At 37.5% G+C, this 24,070-nt stretch overlaps 1 protein-coding gene and 1 long non-coding RNA gene across 2 annotated transcripts in view; one reads left to right on the forward strand and one right to left on the reverse strand.

The window, feature by feature from the left end:
* LOC134667791 (uncharacterized) overlaps nucleotides 1-24,070 on the forward strand; it is a 537,524-nt gene that overhangs the window by 484,923 nt on the left and 28,531 nt on the right. The window lies entirely within an intron of this gene.
* Nucleotides 986-24,070, reverse strand: part of LOC134667756 (nuclear anchorage protein 1) — a 180,180-nt gene continuing 157,095 nt past the window's right edge. The window contains exons 16-21 of the mRNA XM_063525177.1: nucleotides 7,777-7,955; nucleotides 7,058-7,209; nucleotides 5,741-5,939; nucleotides 5,283-5,444; nucleotides 4,784-4,881; nucleotides 986-4,424 (exon numbers count right to left, since the gene is read on the reverse strand). Of these exons, the coding sequence (XP_063381247.1) occupies nucleotides 4,184-4,424; nucleotides 4,784-4,881; nucleotides 5,283-5,444; nucleotides 5,741-5,939; nucleotides 7,058-7,209; nucleotides 7,777-7,955 (1,031 nt within the window). The 3' untranslated portion in view covers nucleotides 986-4,183. The remainder of the gene's footprint in view (nucleotides 4,425-4,783; nucleotides 4,882-5,282; nucleotides 5,445-5,740; nucleotides 5,940-7,057; nucleotides 7,210-7,776; nucleotides 7,956-24,070) is intronic.

Genomic DNA, 24,070 nt, shown 5'->3' on the forward strand with positions numbered 1-24,070 from the left:
AGATTCGACCGGGCAATTTAATCAGATTGGCGAATAATTGACTAATCTAGATACGCGTTTATCCTACTCTTTCTAAAGTCTATTTTTTCATTCGGTAATAATTCGGTAGACTAAAATGACATTTTATGTTCATACTAAGAAATGTGATTTTAGTCTACCGAATAAAAAATAGACTTTAGGAAGTGTCCTTTCTGTACGGTAGTATTCAATTCTTTATATGAATTTGGGTAACATAGGTGAAAAGCTTATAGTAAATATTGACTGTTTATTTCATTATTCCCTGTTTTTCCGTCACTTATTATTAACGTTATACTTTCATAGAAATTAACTTAGCCACGCCAAAAATATATTGATTGAGTAAGATGGGTAAAATCTAAGACAATTTCGTGCTTCGAATTTGACAGGTAAACGAGATGGCGCTGTACAGCTCCATACATTTTGCGGTAACTCTGATTGTCAAAAGTTGACGTTTGACAATTAAGTGACCGCAAAATATATGGCGGAGTACAGCGCCATCTGTTTTGGTTGTCAAACCAAGGGGCACGTTTTTTTCTTAGACTTTACCTCTCTATTGGCCACGCTTAACGTTACTTAGGGTGGTACCATTCCATCTGTCCAATATCTTGATCCAATGACCAATGTGTGTTTACATCTCACATATTCCACGACAGGACTCTTTCTCTTTCCGCACACCGACACTGCCTACGATTGTGGGTTTTTAAGCCCAATGGAAGTTCCACGGATCGTATGGAGCAGCGGTCGGCAACCTTTTAGCAGCCAAGGGCCACATAACAGTTAAAGAAGTGGACGCGGGCCGCACTTTGTTAATATTTATGAATTTAGCAGACATTGTCATTTGTCAATATTACATACAAAATAGCCAGGGAGGCTCTCGGGCCGCACGTGAGAGGTTTGCGGGTCGCATGCGGCCTGCGCGCCGCTGGTTGCCGACCGCTGGGATAGAGGGACAAGAAAAAAAAAACAATTAAAATCAATTTATTTATTTCATTCCAAAAAGCCAACATGCCACACATTATGCAACCTATTATTATGTTTGAAACATATTACTTCCTGAAGGGCAAACCTCTAAATGCACTATCATAGCATGCCTATTTTCTTTTAATAATTTTAGATTAAGTAATAAAATAAAGTATCAAAAGAAATATGACACACTGTAGACATACTGCCTTACATTAAATCATAGAAAGCGCAATTATTTAGATTTAATAGTCTGTGAATTCATTGATCCACAGGAAGAGTAGTGTAAAACAACCTACTGTCAGTACTGTCAGCACCCATCCAATCTTATATTATGGGAAACTTCCTGCAAGAGCTAGAGGGCTCATGACTAATGATGAGGGGGCCTCTGAAGTGGTGTCTACTTAAACTTCTGTTCCTCATGGTACAGTCGCAATCAGATATATCGGAGCGGCCAAGATGTTCATAATATCTGTACACGCATGGAACACGCAATCTAACGCCTTGTGTTCAGACATTTGTTAGCGCCTTGACCGCTCCGATGTATCAGGCCTATAACCGCGAACATCGAAGTTCGCAAATTGCGGGCATTTTTCTCTGTCACTCTTTCGGTTTTCGCGGTAGCCCCTCTGATGGCGACTGTGCAACTTACGAGTCGGAACTATGCGACTATGTGTAACACATTCATTGCCAATAAGTGCTACGGGTTACGCTCGCTCGTAGCGGGTAGTCATAGTTTCGCCATATGGAGCGCATAGTCGCTACGAACAGTGTACCCGACAGTCGAGTTCTTGGCGCTGAATGTGTTAAACACGCGCACGCAACGCGTAAATGACTTCTAAATCTAAAACAATCCAACACTCGTATACTACAATCGTACATAAGGCAGTTTTATGTGGTATCAAACATTTTAATTCACTCGAGGCGGCATTATACCTTAGCGTTAGTTAACAATTATGTCTTAAAAACTTTAACACATTAAATTATGTTAAAGGTTTTATATCTATACTACAACTACCGTAGTAAGACTTATATCCTACTCGAGTTATGCCAATTAATATATTGATACCAAGAATAATTCATTAAGTCTTAATTGCTGGAAAAAATTGGTATTAAAATACATACCATCTTATACATGAGAAATAACCATCGCACTTTAGAAATATGCAGTCGCTCTATTGTGAAGCTGCATATTTTAATAACGGCTAATTGCAGGCTTTTCAATACATACTCGTAGTATATAATAAGTATAATAACTGTATGGTCGCATATTTGTTGCAATTTCATACTTTTATAAAGTGACAAGTTCTTGTATAAAACAAATTTAATATATTGATTACAATAATTTATATTTTGATAATTTTGATTTCATTGACTTTTAAATAAAATTATTGGTAAAGTAATAGGAGTGAATCGGTCACACCCTATATTGTAACAAATTATATATATTATACTATAATATAAGTAACAATCACATCGTCATATAATGTCAGGCACAGTATATATAAATACCTATAGCCTTATACATACATATGTATACGTACGTATACGTAACAAGGAATAAAGGAACCAGGGAGTATACTCAACCGCAATGAGTGAAGTGTTACAGCTTCTATCTGTTTGTTTGTACTGGTATCAGTTCATTTGTCATACATAAAGGAACATCTACACATAGCGATCTAGCTATTGAAGTAAATAATACAGTTTTAAAATACTGACTTTTAATTCAGTGTTTAAAATAAACCACCGAAGCGTTCATAAAAATATACACAAGGAGTACACAAGTATCCAAGCTCAAGTACATTCGTACTATCGCCAACATTGTTAACTGACAGTTCGTTAACCTTATTACAAAAGGCATAAGGTCCATCGAGGAAGAGTTAAAAGTGTTGCTGTTTGTACAATCACGCGCAATTATATTTATTATCTGATACGAGTACGAGTAAGCACTCAAGTATATATTATGCCAGGGTCTATTTTTTAAAATTTTGGACTCCACAAACACAAATATGTTTGATGACCTATTTCCTCAAAGACATTATTGCTGGAGTTTCAGTATTAATTACGCGAAAGATTATAACTACTCGTAACAGTAATCAAATCAAATGTAGTACTTAATACATATTCTGTCGGCAAAAATGTATCGCGATTGATTTTAAATTGTGACTGATAAAATTATGACACTTCCATGATATTTAAAGATTCATTCATCATACCTACCTAAAACATTTCAGTTAAGTATAACAAGTCAGATTTTATTTTTACCTAAACCTATCGGAAAATCGTCAAAGTCAGAATGTCAGTCTTTACTATAGTTTACTAAGGCCACAACTGTGTCAAAAGTGCTTATTATAAATACATACATAAAAGTCACGTCGATATTTAGAATTTAAAATATATAGATACTGCGCAATGTTGCAACTTTGAAAGAAATAAAAGGTAATAACATGCAGATCTGAAGAATATTTTGTATTATTGTCGCGGTACATTTCTCTTATTTTTAAGAAATACACTGGTCACACTTGGCGTACTCTCACCTATTTTAAGTAACCTAACAAATAAACTTGTACTAAAATAGGCATGCGACTAAACTAACACAAACTTAGTAACGTTTGTTATTGTTAGTACATTAAATACTACAGTAAACGTACTACTACTTTGAACTTCATCTGATGCAGATGATACTTTTTTTTTGGAACACTTCATTAATTTGAACTTTTTTATGCTGTGAGCAAAAAGGAATTTTATAACGGAATTGGTGTCAATTGAATTCCAGTTTGGTTAAATAGTGGACCTTTGTTATGTTCACTATGTTTACAGTTAAAAGAAATATAATTATGAAATCACCAATCAACTACCTACCCATAATTCTCATAACACCTAATTAAGTTTCCTTTTCTTGGCGTATTGTTAGTAATAACCTTCGCATCTCATTCTAAGTCATATCTTTAAACGTTCTAGTCATTCCAAATGTTAGTAAATTAAAATTAAGATATTGCATATGCAATGACGTCAAAGATCAAGTACTTCACAACTATCCCATTTCCATCTTACTTTCTTAAAGTATTTCCGGGAATTGCCGAAAACGGCACTCATTTCTGAGGTTGGAACTGCCGACAAAAAAAGATTTTAAAGCGTCAAGCTTTTTTCGCGCCGAAATAGTCGCAGATACAATGTTGCACAGATACAAAAATTTGTGTCGCATTCAGACCGGCGGGGGGCCGCGTACGTAACGCAACTGCGGCGTGAGGGTTTGAGCGAGTGAGTTGAGCGCGTCGCAGCAGCGGGGCCGCTCCACCAGCCAGGCGGCCAGCAGCAGGGCCACCAGGCACAGCTGGATGGGCAGCGACGAGCGCAGCACGCGCCACACCCAGCCGCTGCGCGGTGTGTAGTCGGGATCGCCGGATCCAGTTTTCTTACCCATTACGGTACTTACGCTGCGTTCTCTGCAAATAAAAACAAATAGGTAAGTAAAAACGAAGGGCTAGGTAACTCGGTTGTAATATATTAACTCACATTTGTAAACGGGTCTATCGCGAATTTATTTTATTACTTTATTTACCGACGTTTCGGTTATTAGGTATTGTCTTGGGCCGTCCCATTTGTTTTTCGTCAAGTTCTTAAATTAGTCCTATTATGCTTTCGTCACTCATTCTACAATGAAAGCCACCGACGATTGTGACGAATGTAGAATGGGTGACGAAAGCAGAATAGGACTAATTTAAGCACTTGACCAAAATCGAATGGGACGACCCAAGCCGATACCGGTTATTATAGGTACATAGGACAATTTCTAAATACTTACGTTTCCTCGTGGATCTTTAATTCGGGGATGCTTTGTTCCACCAAAGCACGGCAAGATTCTTGCAATGTTCGCACCTCATTTTCAGTCTGCTCCATGCGCTGAAAGGCAAATAATTCAAGTTTAAATCACTTTCCTTCACATAGTCTTAGTTAGTATTTAAAGCCTAATATTATGATGGGTTAAGTTAAGGTATACCTACCTATGACAGTAGAATTATTAAATACAATAACCATGATAGCACTGCGGTCACTGCGGAGAGCAAGGCCCGCCATAGGTTGTACGTACGTACGAGTATACTGCCCTCCTAACGATAAGTGCAATAACTAATTTTGAAATCTCAGTCGCTTGTGTGACATATTGTATGAGAACAAAGTATATTATTTAATGATAATTTAATATGAGTTATTGCACTTATTGTTAGGAGGGCAGTATAAGTAAATGACCAAACATCGATTAGACTCTAACGAAAAAAAAAAAGATTTGTCCACTGTCCAGTCACCTTAGTGATGGCCCTGTGCGCGGGCGAGTTGGGCGCGAGCGCGGCCTGCAGGCGGCGCGCCAGCTCGCGCAGCGTGTTGAGGCGCCGCGCGCGCCCGCCCGCGCCCTCGCTGTCGCCGTCCGAGATGCCCGAGTCCGACAGCGAGTCGCACGTCGACCCACCCTGGGAACACAAGAATAACATTTTTATTAAAACAAACACATTTATTGAAACCAAACATAATTTGTTAAACCTTAGGGTAACATTCCATTTCTGACCGCAGCTGCACTACTATAGTACGAACGCGTCGGTGTTATTGTCAATTTCCATAGTAAAATGAATAGTAGGGCTGCTGTCGTTGGAAATGGACTGTCATCATTAGGCTTCATCATTATTCGAGGCGTCAACGCCTCAAATAATGACTAGGGCACTCCCTAGAGACAGATAGATTCATCAATGGAGATGGACAATACCAATACCTTCTTTTTATCCACAAGCGAGGCGGCCAGCTGACGTATCTGCGCGGTGACCTGGCTGTAGTCGTCCCCGGGGCGGTCCCGCAAGGCCTCCAGCGTGGCCAGGTCTCCGCGCAGCGCGCCTTGTAGCTCGCGCAGCGCGCTCTCCCACTCAGCCCACGCGCACACCGCCTTCTCCAGCGAGAGTAGCTCGTTAGACGTGCTAGATAGATAAAAATAGTACATTATTGTCGAGGCTCGGAAGTAGCTACTTGCAGGCTGAGGATTCGTTTTAAACGGACGACCTTGGGAGTCCGTTTAATTGAATCCGAAGCCAGCAAGTAGCCTTCCAGCCGAGTCATATATAGTGCTTTTCTCAAAAATGGTGCAAGAAATATAAATATCATAGAAATATTTTACAAAAGCAACGTTGTTACGTATATATTTTCACAGAAAAAAGCCCTTGCCGCCTTTTTATTTTTTTAATAAAAAAATAGAAGTGTATTTTTCTGCCGAAAATACGCCAACCTATTTGAGACAACTAAATAGTCGCGGTACTAATCATCTGTTTGGCTGTTTAATGGGCCTGTGCCTTCATTTGATATGGCCATTCCAACTTTTAAAAAGTTTGGAACTCGACAAATAATGGAATTTGTATGCAACATTGCAGTCCCAAAATCGAGACTGCAATGTTTTAAACTTTTTAATTTTTGACTGACCATAAACTACGCGCTTCGCGACCTATTTTTTAAATGGCAAAGTCGACTTTGCCGTCCATTTTTGAGAAAAAAAAATTAAAACACAGATGAAATAAAAAGCTATCTTTAAGATACCTACTTTAAGTCAAGCATTATCAACAGGGACTGTGGGCAATCATAGGCTGATAATGATGCTACTTTTAACTGATGCTACTTTTAACTTTAGCCTGTGAATATGGTATTTAAAACTGTCTCTTAATGGTTATGGAAGTATGTATTTGCTTCTTCTGGCGAGATAGTTATGAACCACCGTTCCCGGTACCAATCTCCACGCTGTTCAAAACGATTGTATGTCGTCGAAACTGTATCGCTGAGGCGCCAAGAAAGATAACAATGAGGTATCGGTACCCAACGAACTGTTGCACATTAAGGCAGAGACACATCACTTATCCCACATATGCAACGTATGTAATGCATTATGACAATCTGAACCCTGAAAGTTGTACGCTTAGAAACATACTTGTCATGCGTTGCATTGCGTATGACTTTGCGTATGCTTATAAGCATAAACATTTCAGGGTTCAGATGTCCACCAAACCTTTTACTGAAACCATCTTCTGTGAGAATTAGGGCGTGGACTCACCGATGATGCGCGTCTTCCCACAGAGCCAGCAACGCGGCCAGGTCGGCGGCCAGCCCGCTGTCATCGGGCTCGTTCTCGCCGAGCGCCCGCTTCACGGACACCTTTATCTTCAGCATCGACACTTTGCAATCCAACAGGCGCGCCAGGCGGTCCTAGAAGAATCAGAAGTTACAATTATAGCTAAATCAGTTTATACCCGAATACTGAAAAACTAATGTTTATAAGGTAGTAGGTATATATTTAAAATATGATTGGGTCATTCATATAGGCTTTTTGAACGCCTAACTTTGGAAAAATGTATGAGCAAGTGTCTCTCCAACACGAAGTGTCAAAAACGATTCTGTGTTAATTAACCGTAACTAATATAGTGATATGTTTCCAAGTCGATTGGTCCCCGAGTCCACTAGATACTAGATATCTTACATGGCCTTAGAGCATTTAGTAACTACCTGGAAACGCCTTGCCTGTCATTTTCTGTATAAAACAGTCTGCCGATTTTTGTGGGGGGTGGGCACGTCAAATGTAGGTGTGGCTATTTGTACATTATTTGTCCGTAACGGACAAATAGCCATGTCAGATAAACGTCAGGCCATACAAAAGTTTGCACATTGCGCAAGGTTTTCGGCAGATGGGTAAGCTCTTAAAGGAGACTCCGCGGTTATTAAATGCTCTAAATGCATGGCATTAGAGATTTAGGAAATTAAATGAAGGCACGATACCTTCAACTCTTCGATCCTCCTGTTCAGCTGCACCCTGGTGTGCGGCTGCGGGGCGCAGTCCTCGGGCTCGCAGATGTCGAGCAGGTTCTCTCGCAGGGCTGCGACCTCGCGACGGAGGCGGCGGGTGCCGCCGCGCCGACTCGCCGCCGCGCGCAACGCCGACCATCGCGCCGACACCGCTGGTGAGGACATAGCTTAAGTTAGATATTTTATTTAAAAAAAAAACAAGGAGAACCTTAAGAATGATGAAACCTAGAACTAGTATTACATCCATGGACCCGATTTGTTAAATAGTGAAATCATAACACAATACATCACCATCTCATCAGTCTTACAATAATCAGAAATATAGATAATAGCTGAATGGCAAGATATAATGGCTTAACCAAGAGAGACTGGGCTAATATCATAACATAACTTTATAAGGTATTATATTTTAATGACATAAACGGCTGATCAGAAGATATACCTACGTCTTAAAATTGACACAAATTACATCCTGCATTGCATGACATTAGCCTACTAGACAACGAGGTCAACAGAACGGTACCATATGCACTTATGCACGCCTCTATATGATATCAGTTTTACACAGTTATATTTATATGTTTATATATTATACAGGAGGTAGAGGGTTGACTATCGTTAATCCCCACACCAGTTATTATAATAGGTATGATCTATTTAAATGTACTTATATTTCAAAGTGCATTACATTGTTTTTTATGAACAAAGCGGGCGTGTAGGGTTCATTAAAGCTCGTTAATTAATTATGCACTCTTAATGAAGTCTAATGCTTAGATAAACAATCCAGAATAAGACGTTAATCGCCTACTTATTCAGAAAACTAAACAAACACGAGGCGCCTTCGGTCTATTCTTGCTACAGTAAAATTAGAGCGTTCAGAATAAAAACGCACACGGAAGCCACCGATGATGACATCCAAAATGTTTATTTATGTTTTTGTGTAACACTTCATTTCCCTAAGACACCTGTCACACAACACTTCGCTTTCCGCGTGATGTCAAAACGCCATCAGATACAAGTTATGAAAGTCCCTTGTGAAAGTCCCTTGAAATAGGTTTAGTCGTTTTTAGCGTTCCGTACCCAAAGGGTAAGACGGGACCCTATTACTAAGACTCCGCTGTCCGTCCGTCCACCCGTCCGTCCGTCCGTCCGTCCGTCTGTCACCAGGCTGTATCTCACGAACCGTGATAGCTAGACAGTTGAAAATTTCACAGATGATGTATTTCTGTTGCCTCATATATCAACAAATACTAAAAAGTACGGAACCCTCGGTGGGCGAGTCCGATTCGCACTTGTCCTGTTTTTTACCTTATTAAATTGCTTAAGGTAGGTGTTTCAAAAATTACAGACTAAAGCTCAGGTTTCAATATTCCGTTATCTTGCTGTCCTGTAAATTAAGATTCCTTTCAACCAAACGTCTTTAGAAAACCCATAAATCTCATTAGCTACCCAAGCGTAATAAATGGATCGCGATCACGAGGTTTTTTTTATCAGAGAAACTATTAGTGTCTGCATGGCCACCACTTTCAAGTTGTTTTCCAACGGATACTCCGATAACAATTTCATTAAGAGCTAAAGTGGTTTCCAAACGTGCCCGGTATCCGTTATGTCTAAATCTGATGGTACCTAATAATTTCCTACCGTTGATCTTAAACTACTGGTTTGGAAATACTACAAATTTTACTTAATCCTAAGAACAGTAAATTTAATTTTAACTCACATTTATAGACGGGTCTATCGCGAATTTATTTTATTAACTTTATTTACCGACGTTAGACCCGTCTATAAGTTTGAGTTCATATGTGTTCAAAATGCGAAAGTTTTAATTTAATTTTAATGCCAACGAACCTGGGAAATGGGGGGACCTGGGACCTGGGAAACTTATGTTTTATTTCTGCTTTTAAGGCAGCCAATTTATTGCATTATTTCTGCACAACCCAGACACGTATGGTCGTAAATCAGTCGAATAGATAGGGCATAACGCTGCATCCAGCGAAGTGTGCACGATCCAAAATAGCGCCCTAAATGTCATTGGGTCCATGAACTTGTCTGGTGCTCGGTGTACGTAATAGTCTTAATTTACGAGTCGTGTCGGCGCAGTTACAGCTAGGCCTAATGGTTTCCAAACGTCTAGACGTCCGAACATGGTTAATAACTGGTGAAGGAAATATGAGTGCAGTCGTAATGAAGAGACATGTTTATGATTTAGGTACTACATATACTCTGAACCGTACCGCGTTCCGGAAACGCAACCAATTCGCGTACCGCGGCAGCCGTTCGTCAAATTCAGAGTTAAATTACTGCTTCCCCCTTGAGGCCGATTTGCGAATTGGAACGCGACGGCGTACATACAGTCGAAATTCAAAATTTATATTATGAACTGCATGTCATTAACTTTCACAAAGTAGCCTGTTTATACATAATTTAATTCTTAAAAACGGTTTAGCTTTAAATAAATAATACCTGTTGGGAGACACCGTTATTTTTCATAATATAAAACATACAGAAATGAGTACTTAAATAAATGGTCAGGTATTAAATTGAATCCTTGGAGTGGCTTTCGAAAATAAAATATTCCGTGTCCATACGTGGAGAAAACTTGTCGTTACGCCACGCGACAGCTTCACATCCTCAGCGTGGGAGTGAAAGTAAACAAATTGTAAAATACATCCATTAACATGTTTGAGTGCATTATTATGGATCTTTTATTGACAGCCGTTGGAAATGAACAGTCGGGCTTAAATGTATTTCACCAGGAAAAGACAGAGGCCAGCATCGTGTAAAATCTTAACTTATGACTAGAAAGTGTTCATGCATCGTTGTTTATTATATAAAAGTGCAATAATACGACACCGAAAGAGACTCACCAACGTATAACATTGCTCGTTTTTAGGCCGGAAATTTATCGTCTTGGCAATTTGTCACGATACCTGACAGGATACTAGTTGTTGCAATCCATTACGGAACTGTCGGCGCGGACGCAGCCGGCGAGGCGGCAAGGTCGAAACTGCACTATTTGCACCACTAACCACTGGTTAACCTTACAGAGATTTGAATAACAGTATGGCAAGACTTTAATGCTCTGACTAAAGGTATAAAATAGTGCACGAAGCAAGTTTACCAACAGTTAATGCAACTTTGCAGGATATATCTACCGTTGTAGGTAATTTACATCTTTAACGCTTATTGAACAAGACCTAAGGTGTTTATACTTATACATAAACGTGTTTTTGAAGGTGAGTATGATTTAAATGTTAATAGAAACCGTGTTAAAGTGCGATCCTAAATGGGTCAAAGTATGGATGAAGTCAGTAATGCAATACTGCAGCGCGACCGATTCAAGGTGACCTCAATATGACAATTCGTTTGCAGACATTCGAGAATATAACTTAAGGACATTTTACTTTAGCTTGTATATCTATAGTGGGTAAGATAATATTTGTGTATGATATTATTCGTGTCCTTACGCAGATTTTATTGTGGGTAGGTCATGTAGCTCAGTGTCCCTGGGCTTTTCAACGTGACCACCGAATTTATCGATCTAAAGATGAAGTTTTAAAATGGGATAATTTTAAAGAAATTAACTATCCGAAACCTTTAAAATGTTACCTATATACCTGCGAAATACTGTCAGATGGCAATAAGGTTTTCAAACCGTAGTCACAAATATTTACACGGCCTATGTTATGTAGGGTATGTAGTAGGTACAGTCGCCATCAGATATATCGGAGTTCACAATATCTAAACAAGCGCTCTAACGCCCTGACAATAGAGGCGTGCTCAGATATTTGTGAGCACCTTGGCCGCTCATATATATATGATGGCGACTGTACACTAGGTATTATATTATAGGAACTTGTGTAGTAGGCATGTGCGGTAGGTAGAGGGCATGGTCATGGCTGGCGTCACGTGCCCCATGCGCGGTTTTCATCTCCGCACATTACATCTACTAGGTAAGACGTGGGTCGTCCTTGTTAAAGGTCGACTAGCTTTTCTATTTATCTCGTTTAAATATACCTACGTAAGTTTTCTGTTTGTCTATTAGCATGGCATATACACTTCCGTAACAATTTTTTTATAGGTTTTAATTGGCAAATGATCTCAACTACTCAATATGATTAATTTTAGAGAGAAATGTGGGCAACCGCTTTATAAAGTCAAGCAATTAATAGGTAAATAAACAAACTTGGTGTAAAATGATGCTAAACGCGATTTATGACCAAATTCCGTATTTGGTGTAGCAAAGGTTATCAAATACGGGTCAAGATATTGACCTAGAATGTCGAATAACTTGATTAAACGCGAGTAGGTAATTGGCTTCGCTCACATAAGTAATCAGGCTCGGTGACGATACTGAACTGAAATAAAACAAACTTATTTATTTTCAGTTTTAGATGTTTAAACGCTTGGCATTAAAACAAATAAAACTATTGGCGGTTAGCTTGATTTGTATTTGCACTATTAATGTTTATTATAAGTAGCACCCTGCGGAGAGGATTTTCCTTTCTTGTGAATACGTCATAGGTACTTGCAGTTTCTGGACAGATTATTTATTTTTAATTTTCCAGTCCCATTCTATGAAATATACCCACGAAAATATGATTAGGGTGTAGAGGAAACAGCAGGGTGTGCGCTATAGCTGAACACCTGGCTTGAGAGGCAGGCATGATTTCATTTTGCTTACACGCTATTCCTGCACGATCTATGTATAACTAGGCTAGGAGGAGATAGTGTTCCGATCAAATGTGTTAATTCAGTTGCAATTGTTTCAGTTACGTCAATGGTTGATTAATGACAATAAGTTGCATTCGTTCACTTCTGAGGTAGCAAATAACAATCAACACAACGCAACAATGGGTGAATAGAGACAATAGCAGAATTAAATCAGTTTACTGAACCACATACATTATATAGTAGGTCAACCGACTAAGTATATAATATACCAGCTACTGCCCGCGACTTTAGTCTGCGTGGGAAGATGATATTCATTGATTGTTTGTTTTACTATTTTAAGTAAGTACTGAAGCAAACTGGTTAGGCAAACTGTAGCCCCATTATAGCCTATCGGACTAAATCTTTCTAGACATTAGATAAACAAACGATTGAAAATCGGCAGTAAATCTCCATTCTGTCTGTAACGACTTTTTTGCGAGTCGTTGCGCAAGCGCAAGTGTTGCAACAACGTCTGCGCGAGATAATGATCGAACGGCTGGCCTATTCCAGATGCTCCCTTAGTAGATCCTTGAAAGTACCAGTGCAAGGATGGCCTCTGGTTATGGATACTTATTAAGATTCTTAGGGTAAAGTTATGCTGGTCGCAGTAAACCAGACTCATCAAATGGGAATACATGGTGCTGCCAGTGTTAAATACTACACTACCTCGCGTCGCGACCTACTGCCTTACTGCATCGCTAATTTTGGAAATTAAGATTTGATGTGATGGAATGAGATCTGTTGATCTATTATCGCATAGGTAAGTACTCATGATGTATAACACGTTTTTGCACTCATAAGATAAGCGTAACAGTCTTATACTAATTTCCAAGAGATATACTAAGTAATAAGCTAAAGGGCTTTAAAAATTACGTCGTCCTTTTGAGTGTCGTTATATGATATATTTTATACAATATTTATAAAAAGCAAAAATAAATAGCTATTAATTTTAAATCTGCGCAGGTGGTAGTAGATAGTAGTGGTGGTAGTGGTGGTGGTAGTGGTGGTGGTGGTAGAGTTTCTGCTTTTAAAGTAAGACGTTTGGCATTTGAAGGATCTTAATTAATTACGATAAATTTTCTATTTCCTGTTGCGCCAGAGTTGGCAATTTCCTACTTTATTTATATGGACCCGTGTTTTCCGTTTATTTACTAAGATATGTGGAAATGTTTCTATAAGGTCTTGACTATTTACAGCCTCTATATATCTAAGGACTTCCGTTGAATACAACTTGCTAATACAGAATATGTTACTTCTAATATGTTATTCAATTCAAACTTCATCGAAGTATCAGGCAGTTTAAGATTGTCGTTCATTATATTTAACGGCTCTGTATTACCTTTAACAACCGAACTCCAAAATGTATGCATCATATTCTTAAATATTATATTATATATTATATTTTTTTATTTATAATTTTGGACACAATACATAATACATCTTAAATAATTACGAAAGTAACTATCCGTCAAAACCCGTTCCTTATCGCTTCCGGTGCAAAAGTATATTATATTATATATATTATATAAATAAATTGAATTAAAATACAATCTGCACGTTCATTAGCATTAGCACCCACGAACCAATAAACGTATCTAACATGCTAACGATATAATTAGACCTAGAGAAAACAGTGCCAGGCAGGCTGCAGGCGTGGGCAGACCGTAGGCGAACTAGCCTAGGTCAAGAACGAAGCTGGGGAATCGTTCTATCGCTTGCCGAGCAGGGAAGGCTTAGGCGAACCAGTTTAATTATTAATTAAATTACTTTACGATTACATACGCGATGGCTAAAAAATAACTGCATTTAAGAGTAACATTATGACCTGAAGATCCATATCAACTAAAAAAATAACTGCATTCTCGTTGCCAAGGAGGACTAAGGAAAAAGAATTTCGCTGTGTACATTATGCTGGTCCATTTTCTATGGGAGGGTAAATATTTTTCGCGATATTTTTCGGGGTTGGTCCCATAGTAAAAGTTGCTCAGTATAATCCCAAAATCTCCCTGGCAACAGTAATGCAGTTATTTTTTATAGTTATTTCTCAAGAACTCGATCTTCTCGCGCTCGCGCACCTATAAGAACATACGAGCATACGGCCTGGCCATAGAAAATTGCTATAGCAATAGCAACATGCCTTTGCTTGGTTTACTTCGGTAGCCACTACCGGGAGCTGGCAATTTCGAAATTATCGTTGTGATAGAATGTCAGGCACTTCCAAGATTACGGACCACTTATGTGAAATAGGGTTGAACGGTACTAGATTAACCTAGTGCGTTTATTAATAAATATTTATCAGGCTACGCTTACTTGACCTTAAAGACCCACAAGGACAATATATATACACATATCAAAGCCGGTTTCCTGATGATAACCGCCTACGACATTTTTAATGGCCGAATTGTTCGTCTATATCCTTACGGTTTCTGTACTCATAGCTACTTTTGTCCTATGTAGGTATAACTCAGGTATGACATCAACATCATGCTATCTACGTGGGTGTGGAACGAAAAGGTTTGAACATGTTTTAATCCGGCTACATCGGCAAATGTAGGTAATACGTAGTCGCAATGAATCGGAAAATGTAATGCTTACTATTATAAATTCGTTAGTCGTTACCTAAAATTTGTAACTGTAAATATTTACATTATTTCCACTGCGACCGGCCTATGTGTCTACTGTATAATCCAAACGGCATTGATTTCTTAAATATAAATAAGATCAGATGAGACAGATGACCCAAGGCGGTTTAGAAACTTCGCCGCCACTAAATTTAGTAAACTTCACAGATTCTACCTGCCTTTGTTTGTAGTGGAAAGTATGAAAAGCAAGTATACGATTAATAGTTGAAAGTTATTGCTTATTCCTCTATTGTAACTTACCAATTTCGTCAGTGTTGCTTGCCGTAGTGGCGACAGATAGACTCATTTTGATATCACAGGTATCACAACACTATCTTTTCACTAATTGTTACTTCATCACTTCACTTTCAGTCCAGTCTATAGATTAATGTGTGTAATATATTACAACTTCACATTGATACACTTCCTGGTTTAGCTAGAGACATTATCATTATTTATGGATACCTTGTAAGGTTTTAATTGCAATGTATACATATAGGATCTAATTGTAGATAGGTAAGTATTGGACCAAACTTAAAATTTATATTATTTTCAGTCATAAGCATTTTCGTAAATCAGTTAACGTTAGCTCTGTTAAGGTTAATCCGGTGGCAGCATGGTTGCATTTTTTATCGCCTGTCACTATGCCTGTCACTTGTGCACTTACATACTTGTTAGAACGTGACAGGCATGGTGACAGGCGATAAAAATGCGACCGTGCTACGGCCGATATTATCGGAATTGTCGTGATAACGATATCATTTCTATTACACCATCGGTGTGGTTACTATCAAACTATCAATCAACCGTTACAATTTTTGACAAGATATCGACGCAGATTTGAATAGAATTGCTCGATTTAAATCAACAATAGCGTCGCTCACTCTCACGCCCTTCTGCGACACGACACGACTGCGACTAATCGCAGAACGTCACCTGTTTACCGATTTGCTACACATGTTTTATACAGGTACTATGCGTAATCGATGGTCAGATATTGACATTGTGCACACGCACTGTGTGGTGAAGAAACTAAAAGTCGTGTCTAATGTGACCAAATATTCCATTTGATAGGTACGACATAATTGTAATCATTGACATTTTAGTAATCCAAAATAAAATAACTGATACAGCCCAAGACCACAGTCATGCACATAGTCAACACGTCCGACGATGGCGAGTCGGAAAACTTTTTGAAAACTTGTCTATTATTTATAAATTTTAACTACCTACTTTGATGTAAGTCTGACCTTCGAATATAAAGGTTAGGTGACGAGCTCGCAGCCAAGTACAATGTTTTGAGAACGCGATTTGAATGTAAACAAAGCTGACATATAAAAAAAACATCGTCTCACTTGTACGAGTACTCACAATATAGGTGCCAAGTGAGTCTCTGAGCGCTAAAATCATAAACACGTACAGTTGCCTTTTAGTCTAGAAATCTAGTAAGTATGTAATTTTTGTGGTTGATTGGCTAGGTACTGCTGCATTTATGGTCACCTAATCGACTATTGCACTTGATTAGCGACTTCACTGCCAAAGCAAAATACCCTGTACACAGCAACATTCCAGTAGGAAGCTAAAATTTAACCATTTTATTCAAGTCAAACTACTTATTTAATTTGTGAAAACTATATTTTGAAATCACCATATGAAATAAGTGTCGCTGGCGGCGATCTCTATATTTTTAAGAAAATCGATAAGATACTTAAATATTTTCGATATTTGTTCCAGTTTCTGGTCAGATCAGGTCACTTATAAACTGTAATAATGATATAGTTGATTCCACGCCCGCCTATCACGCCAATCATATCAACCTATCATTAGCGCATGATGCAATTTGAGAAAAAGGCCGTTTCGCCCACAATTGTGGCAAAGATCTCTCTGTAATTGAATTAATGATCGTTATCTAAGACTGCTGACCGCGAGTTAGATGTTCCGATTGTTACGTCAGAAAAGATACACCTTTCGTTTTTTTTGACACAATGTCGATTGTTTTATCTGGTTAAATTGTAATTAAAGCTCGAGAAATAACACCATTCATCTCAATATTAAAGTCATTTCTATTTATACAGTGGGTATTACGTGTTTCTAAAGTATTTTCGTATTCAACACACGCTTTGTATTGTTTCTTTTATGTGTTTTTTGCATCTTCGATTACATTCTGATTAAGGGCTATTCAAAAAGCTATCAATCATGTTTTTGCATCGAATGTTTTTTAGAAAGCAGAACCTTCACCTTGTTTAAATAACACTTTAAGTATGGCATTATTTAAGTAATTTGATCGAAATAGTCAATTATATAATACGTAATCGACTTTTATAACAAGCGAGAAAGGTTTAAGATAATTATATTATAATTAACAGTCGTATATTTTTATTTTATTTTGATATTGATTAGTTAGTAGGTACTAGGTACCTACAAAGCTACCTAGCCTAGATCAAGGTAAACATAAACAAGCTATCTCTAATAACATCCATTATAGAAAATTAAAAGAAATCAACACAAAAAAGGGAACCAGGAATGTCTAGATATAGCGGTACAGATGAACTAGATTATCTGGTCTGATACACCGTTAGCTACTTACTCACGGGCCAAATTAATTATAGCCTGTAAACACATCACAATAGGGCACATTATCGCCAGCAGAAAGGACAATAGAATTAATGAAGCTGTGAGTGATTATGATTATTTTTCATGAGGACTAGTTAGTGTTAACCCTAATAAAATGAATAAGTGATGTTTCAAATGACCGCAATCCAATGAGGGAATAGAAGTCAGTCGATAGAAACATATCAAATCCACTCAAGTATCTATAAGGTGATGTCATGTTGGGTACTATTTTGCACGGGACAAAATAAACAATATTAGAATACAAGGATACAATATAAGGACAAGACCCCTACAAGAACTCTACAAGGGTTTCTCTTGTCCTTATGTTGGATGAGATCGATAAGAGAGAAAGATCCAACAATAATATTCCAACAATACCTATCACCTCATCACCAGCGTCATTACCTATCACCTCGTCTTTTTCGTTTACAAATACTTAAAAAAAAACAATATGAATGTGACTTAAATACCTACAACTAAGAAACGGGATTCTCAGATGTCGAATACTTTAAAAACTTGTTTTGACTAAAAAGTTGCATGAATAGGTCTGAGTCAACCGGTCTTTCACCTCATGAGCTCAACAGCAACAGTAGGTAATCGTCAAGCGTAATAATACATTTGCCCATCCAACAAAAAGGTTCAATGACAACCTCGTTTCTTGTAATGCTGTACTATAAAGATTAAGTACTTATAATATGTTATTCGAAGTAAAATCATCAAGATGTGAACTTAATGCGTGCAAATTGTGGATACACGTATTTGGTAAAGGCAAATTCTGATCTTGACGTAAAATCAAAATTAAATGTAAGTAGCTATCACGTACTGATTGCTGTATTTCAGTCCCTATCATTGGTCTAGCTAGATAGCCAGATCCAATCATTTCCGTAACCGTTACACCATGTTTCGTTTCCTTTTTCCCCGTGATCGACAGCCGATAGCGCCCGTAACAAGTAATTACTCATAGGTGGCATGTGTAGGGTACCTTGCAGTGAAACTCACAGGGCAAGCCAGCCCTAACTACTTTCGATAAGCATTAGAAATGATTCCTGTTTGTGTCATGTGGAAGCCATACGTTACAAAGATCTTAGCTTTGATAAGAGGACATTGAATTCTGGCAGAATTATTTTTGATTTACCGTTACTGTTACGTATAATATCTTAAAAATATATCGACATTGAACATAAACTTGGGTACCTTTTAAATAAAACAAGTATATTGCTTGTCAAGTTGTCATTGACCCAAGAGTTGCTGCATTCTTCTATCTTTATTTCTAGTGACAGATGTGACGAACACTTTTAATATTAATTAAACAGGCTATCATAGAAAAATTTAAACAGTAGAAGGAGTAGGAAGATTACTTTATTGCAGTAATATATTAACATTACCTAATAGAAGTTAGTGCATGAAAGTAACATATAAATTGAGACAATTAAACAAGTAGCTAATGTGAATTAGATCGGCGATAAAAGAGCTACAATAACAGTCATTGATAATTAATTGACCTTGCGTTTAAATAACTGATCAAGGACAAATGTTCATACCGTTTTTAATTGGATATAAGTGAATTGCAGAATCGATCCTTTCACCAGGTTTTTAAAATCTTAAAATTAAAACCGGTGTAGTATTTATAATATATATTTTTCGGATTATGCGAGTCATGCGACATGGCTTCACATGAATATAACGTTAATGCAAATGGCGCGCGCAGATTTATGCGATCTTTTAAGGAGTGTCTGTGCTCTCATGCTTAAGGTTCAGAACAATGAACTGTGCTACCCAGACTAAAGATGCTGTAGAGTGCTTTATTATGTTTAAATGTATACTGAAGCCGCATCATAAGAGATTCTTGTGTATTTGCAAGAACATCTTCCTTTTTGGAGATATTATCAACTTTTTCATAATTTTAATCGATATAAAAAATATTTTAGGGCATACAAAGAAAAAGGCCTATGATTATAAAGATTGAATTATGTACAATTATTAACTGTTATCTCGGTATTTAAATTTGCATTTTATCTTAAATGAATACCGATAATGGGCCCGATTCGGATTTTTAAATAGACATCTATTAGATATCTTTTAGACATCACCAAGATACGATAACGATATGTTTAAGATCTAATCTGTCAAATTTGACATTTGCGCGATTCTGGAGATACTCTTGAATGATATGACTTAGAGATCCAATTCACATCTAATAGATATCTTACTCTATCTAACGTAAAAGGGACATTGGTTGCCCGAATTGCGCTGCAAAAGAGAACTAGTTGATATCTAAACTATAACGTATCTAGAATGGATCTAGTACGTGTCGTCTCTTGTGAATACCTTGAAGTTAAAATACGGCAGTATAAACCTCAGCAAGTTTTACTTTAGTTTTATTTTGCATAAAGCGACACTTTTACCAGTTAATGGCCATAAAATACAACTTAATGATGCAACCGCAACTTTCACAAACCTAGAAGTATGTCATTAGCGCCGCCATATTATAATATGCGATATGCGTTAGTGCAAGTCATAGTACCTATGCATATGATTTCTTTATGCGCTAATGTACTTTTGATATGCGTCAATTTATGGTGTCTGCCTTCTATCAATTTGAGTCAGTGTTACATGGAGAGTTACGTCACACGAATACATTACAAGCATGATGTACTACATTACGTTCAAATTAGATACAAGAGCCAAAATCTGTACCTACTCTGTAGCTGCCTATTACGCAAATTCGCGGGTACCACTCGAAAACATACGAGTCATATTGAGCATTAACAGCTTATAGCGATTATTATTAATTAGTATTATATAATTATGACACACTGCCTCACTGGTTCCAGATTAAGAATTAATTGATATAATAAAATCAGGAAAGGCTAGTTTTTTTGATACCATAGATTACGTAATTTAATTACTTATTATGACATTTGGTAAATGTAATCAATAAATGACCTAATCTATTAGATAATGCAGTAATAGCGTAGTTATCTACAATTTTATATCAGTCTTTTGTTTCAAGTTATTTCATTCATTTAAGACATAATAGAACACAGGTTTTCTTGCCGATTATGATTATGGCGTCATTCGATGACTATATGTATTAATTTAGTAATAGGTACATACTGATTATTACTGATGTCACGAAAAAATCAGTGTGAGCGGATTACTTTATTCGTCGGTTTTTTTTTAAGAAACTTTGTCACTAAGTACCTATTGACTATGACTAGGTACTTAGTTGAAATGCTATGCAGCTATTTAATGTACCTAATATAATTCCATTAAAATAGAGTTATGAACTCGTGAATGCAATCTTACTAGGTAAGACGATAAATGTAAAGATGATAAAACCTACTTATAGTCAAAGATAACGAGAATCCAGAATCATCATAATATTACAGCCGTACAAAACCTTATCTTGTAAATGTATCTAAATACCGCGTGAATACTGCAGTTTGTTTAAAGCGACGTGGGTCCGATAGCAGAATGTTTACAAGAGCAATTGCGTTCCCAGTGCAAGGATGATCGTAATTTATACAGGTGGAGAAGTCTACTTCAATAAAATACCTATTCAAGGTTCTTTTTAAGTTAAATGTAAAAGCTTCCAACTGCTATTTAGGCATGACGGATGTTAAATTCAAGTCTTATTGTAAGTGGTCCATCAGACCTTTGTAACTTTTAACATGGAAAAACAACAATAAATAATTGTTGATTGTTGGTCCGATAGAGTTCCAAAATTAGGGCAATGCAATCTCTCATTAAAAACGCAACACACTGACGAGCGAAAGTGTAAACCACTCGTGCGCATCCAGTTTCTCTTATTATTATTGTCAGGAAAAATTTACACGTTTTCTTTTAATTCAGAAACATTGATTGGTTAACCGTCGCAAAGATCGTGGTCACAATAGATGTGAAAATAAAATAAAACCTTTAGTAATAAACACTCGGTAAAAACGCTTGTTCGAATTGTAAACACGAACGAACACCCGCGACTTTGGTCCGGCGTAGCGATGAACGCGACCGTTCGCGAGCCATGTAGTAGATCTACTGTTAGTACTCCCAACCACTCGGAAATTCAGCGCTTGAAGCAACTCACTCCAAAAAACCCTCTCATAAAACAGCAAACGGTACAGCCATGAAAGCGCTTTTAAATCCTGATACTAACAACATTGGATCAAATGTAAGTAAGTATGAAATCGCCTTTTGATGCGCGGAAAACACCTTCGAAGAAGTGTATAGGTAATTCATACTTTGATTATAGCGATTGGGTTTCGTAGGTAGGTACCACATTGAGCAAATACAATAGAGGTGAGAGGTCGTGACTTTTCTTTGTCTGAAGTAAAAAATATATTCATTAGTTACCTATAAATTAATCATTTTTCAACTTACTGAAACAAGGCCATACTTATGTATAGGTATTTATTCAATGAACAACAAAGACTAGACAGCTTATATTATATAAAGCGGTCGGAATACATTTTAATAAGGGAAACTAAGCTCGAATATAAAACGAAGCTCCTTGATTTTACACAATGTATTCAAATTCAAAACAAATGCAGTCGATTTACAAAACATAGCTAACTATACGTAGCTTTAATATGGCTAGCTTAGCGGTGTTTCAAACGTGTCTGCCATAGCAATTACGTCGCCTTTTGAAGCGTCTTAAGGATGCGTGTATGGCCTGCATTCCATACAATTATCCTTAGTTTAGAATGCTTATCGATGGACAGGCACTTTGATCACGACTTCGTATTTTAATTGCAATTGACGGCATACTAACTGTCAATACCTCGAGTTATAAAAATATAACTTAAGTCTATTGTTGTGTACATGTGTTTCGAATGCACGAGTTCCTGTTGCGATAAAGAAAAGTCGTTAGTCTCGAATAATTTCGCGATAACGATAACACATGTGTCGCTTGCCAGCTACAGCTCTGTAGATATGGCTCTGGCCTTGTGTCTTCGCCAACTGCAAATATCAGATCTATTTACTAAAGCGATTGTTTTGGCGGCAATGCCAAAGAATGCACTGCACTACGCGGCCATGTTGCGCAAGTATTTTACATACAGTATTTTAATGAGCAAACTTTGTCTAAAACAATGTTGGTTCAACTGTTACCTAATACCGTAAGAAATCCGGAAATTCTTGATTTCATTCTCGAATGCTATTTGTTATCATGATTGGCCGCTTGAGTAATTTGAATAACGAAATACATAATATTATGTTATGAGCGTGTAACTTTTTACTTACTTTTCCGAATGCGAGGTCCTCTAAATTCTTGAATAACCAGTAAAACTTTGTATGACATAGCAAATTAATTTAATAACTCAAGTTAGCAGTTACGAGATCAAATCAGCACTGAGATCAAAAATGTCTCTGCACAATATCATCTGTGCATTGAAGTATTTGTATTACTTTTTAACGTGTCTAGCTAGATGATGTCATGGGTAAACGTGATTTTATGATCAAGTGAATAATAAAAAACCGTATTGACACTCGATTGTTTATATTACACTTTTGACACATACTGCCTAGATTTATGTTATAAGAACATATTAAATACCTACGCCACGGAAAGTTACAGCCATGAAACACCTCAGATTGAGTAGGTATAGCCTTACATAATTTACTTATACTTGAATTGAATGCAGAACAAAAGACAAAAGAATACTGTATATGTAAAGTAAATTTCCGTGTGCTAGTTCTAAGAATGCACTTTATGTGAGCATAGTTTTGTCTGCATAGCATATGTGTTCATTTAAAGTAGGCATCGGCAAATAGATTTTTAGGTTACACTTGTAAATGCAGAAAGAGCTTGTGTGGAGTCATCAGTGTTAAGTATGCACATTAAATTAGGATTTGACTGTGTTGTTCAAAGTGGGTGTTTAGCAAAGTGATTATAGCTGTTGACGTCAAACGACTTGCTATTGTCAGAGCGGGGATTGCAATTTTAATTTACATGGCCATTTTCTGAACAAGGAATTCGGTGTTCCGTACCACACTTGGAAAAACTGGCTCTTAATAGGAATAAGATTACGTCATTTAGGAAGGTGTTCCTATGTATTTCTGTTCTCGTTATGGCTCCTCTATACGATGGGCCAGCGCCGGCCACTCCTAGGGACGCAGCCATGCGGTAGAATGAGATACCTATATCACATGCTCCCTCTAATGCATAAATGCGTCCCTTGGAGTGGCCGGCGTTGGCCCATCGTGTAGAGGAGCCATTACATTCGAACCTAGAATGTACCTACTTATAAAACTACACCTCATAAAACTAAGTCCCCCGCCGCGTCTGTCTGTTTGTCTGTATGTATGTTCGCGATATACTC

This window comes from Cydia fagiglandana, chromosome 1 (genome assembly GCF_963556715.1).
Source record: "Cydia fagiglandana chromosome 1, ilCydFagi1.1, whole genome shotgun sequence".
NCBI lineage: Eukaryota > Metazoa > Arthropoda > Insecta > Lepidoptera > Tortricidae > Cydia > Cydia fagiglandana.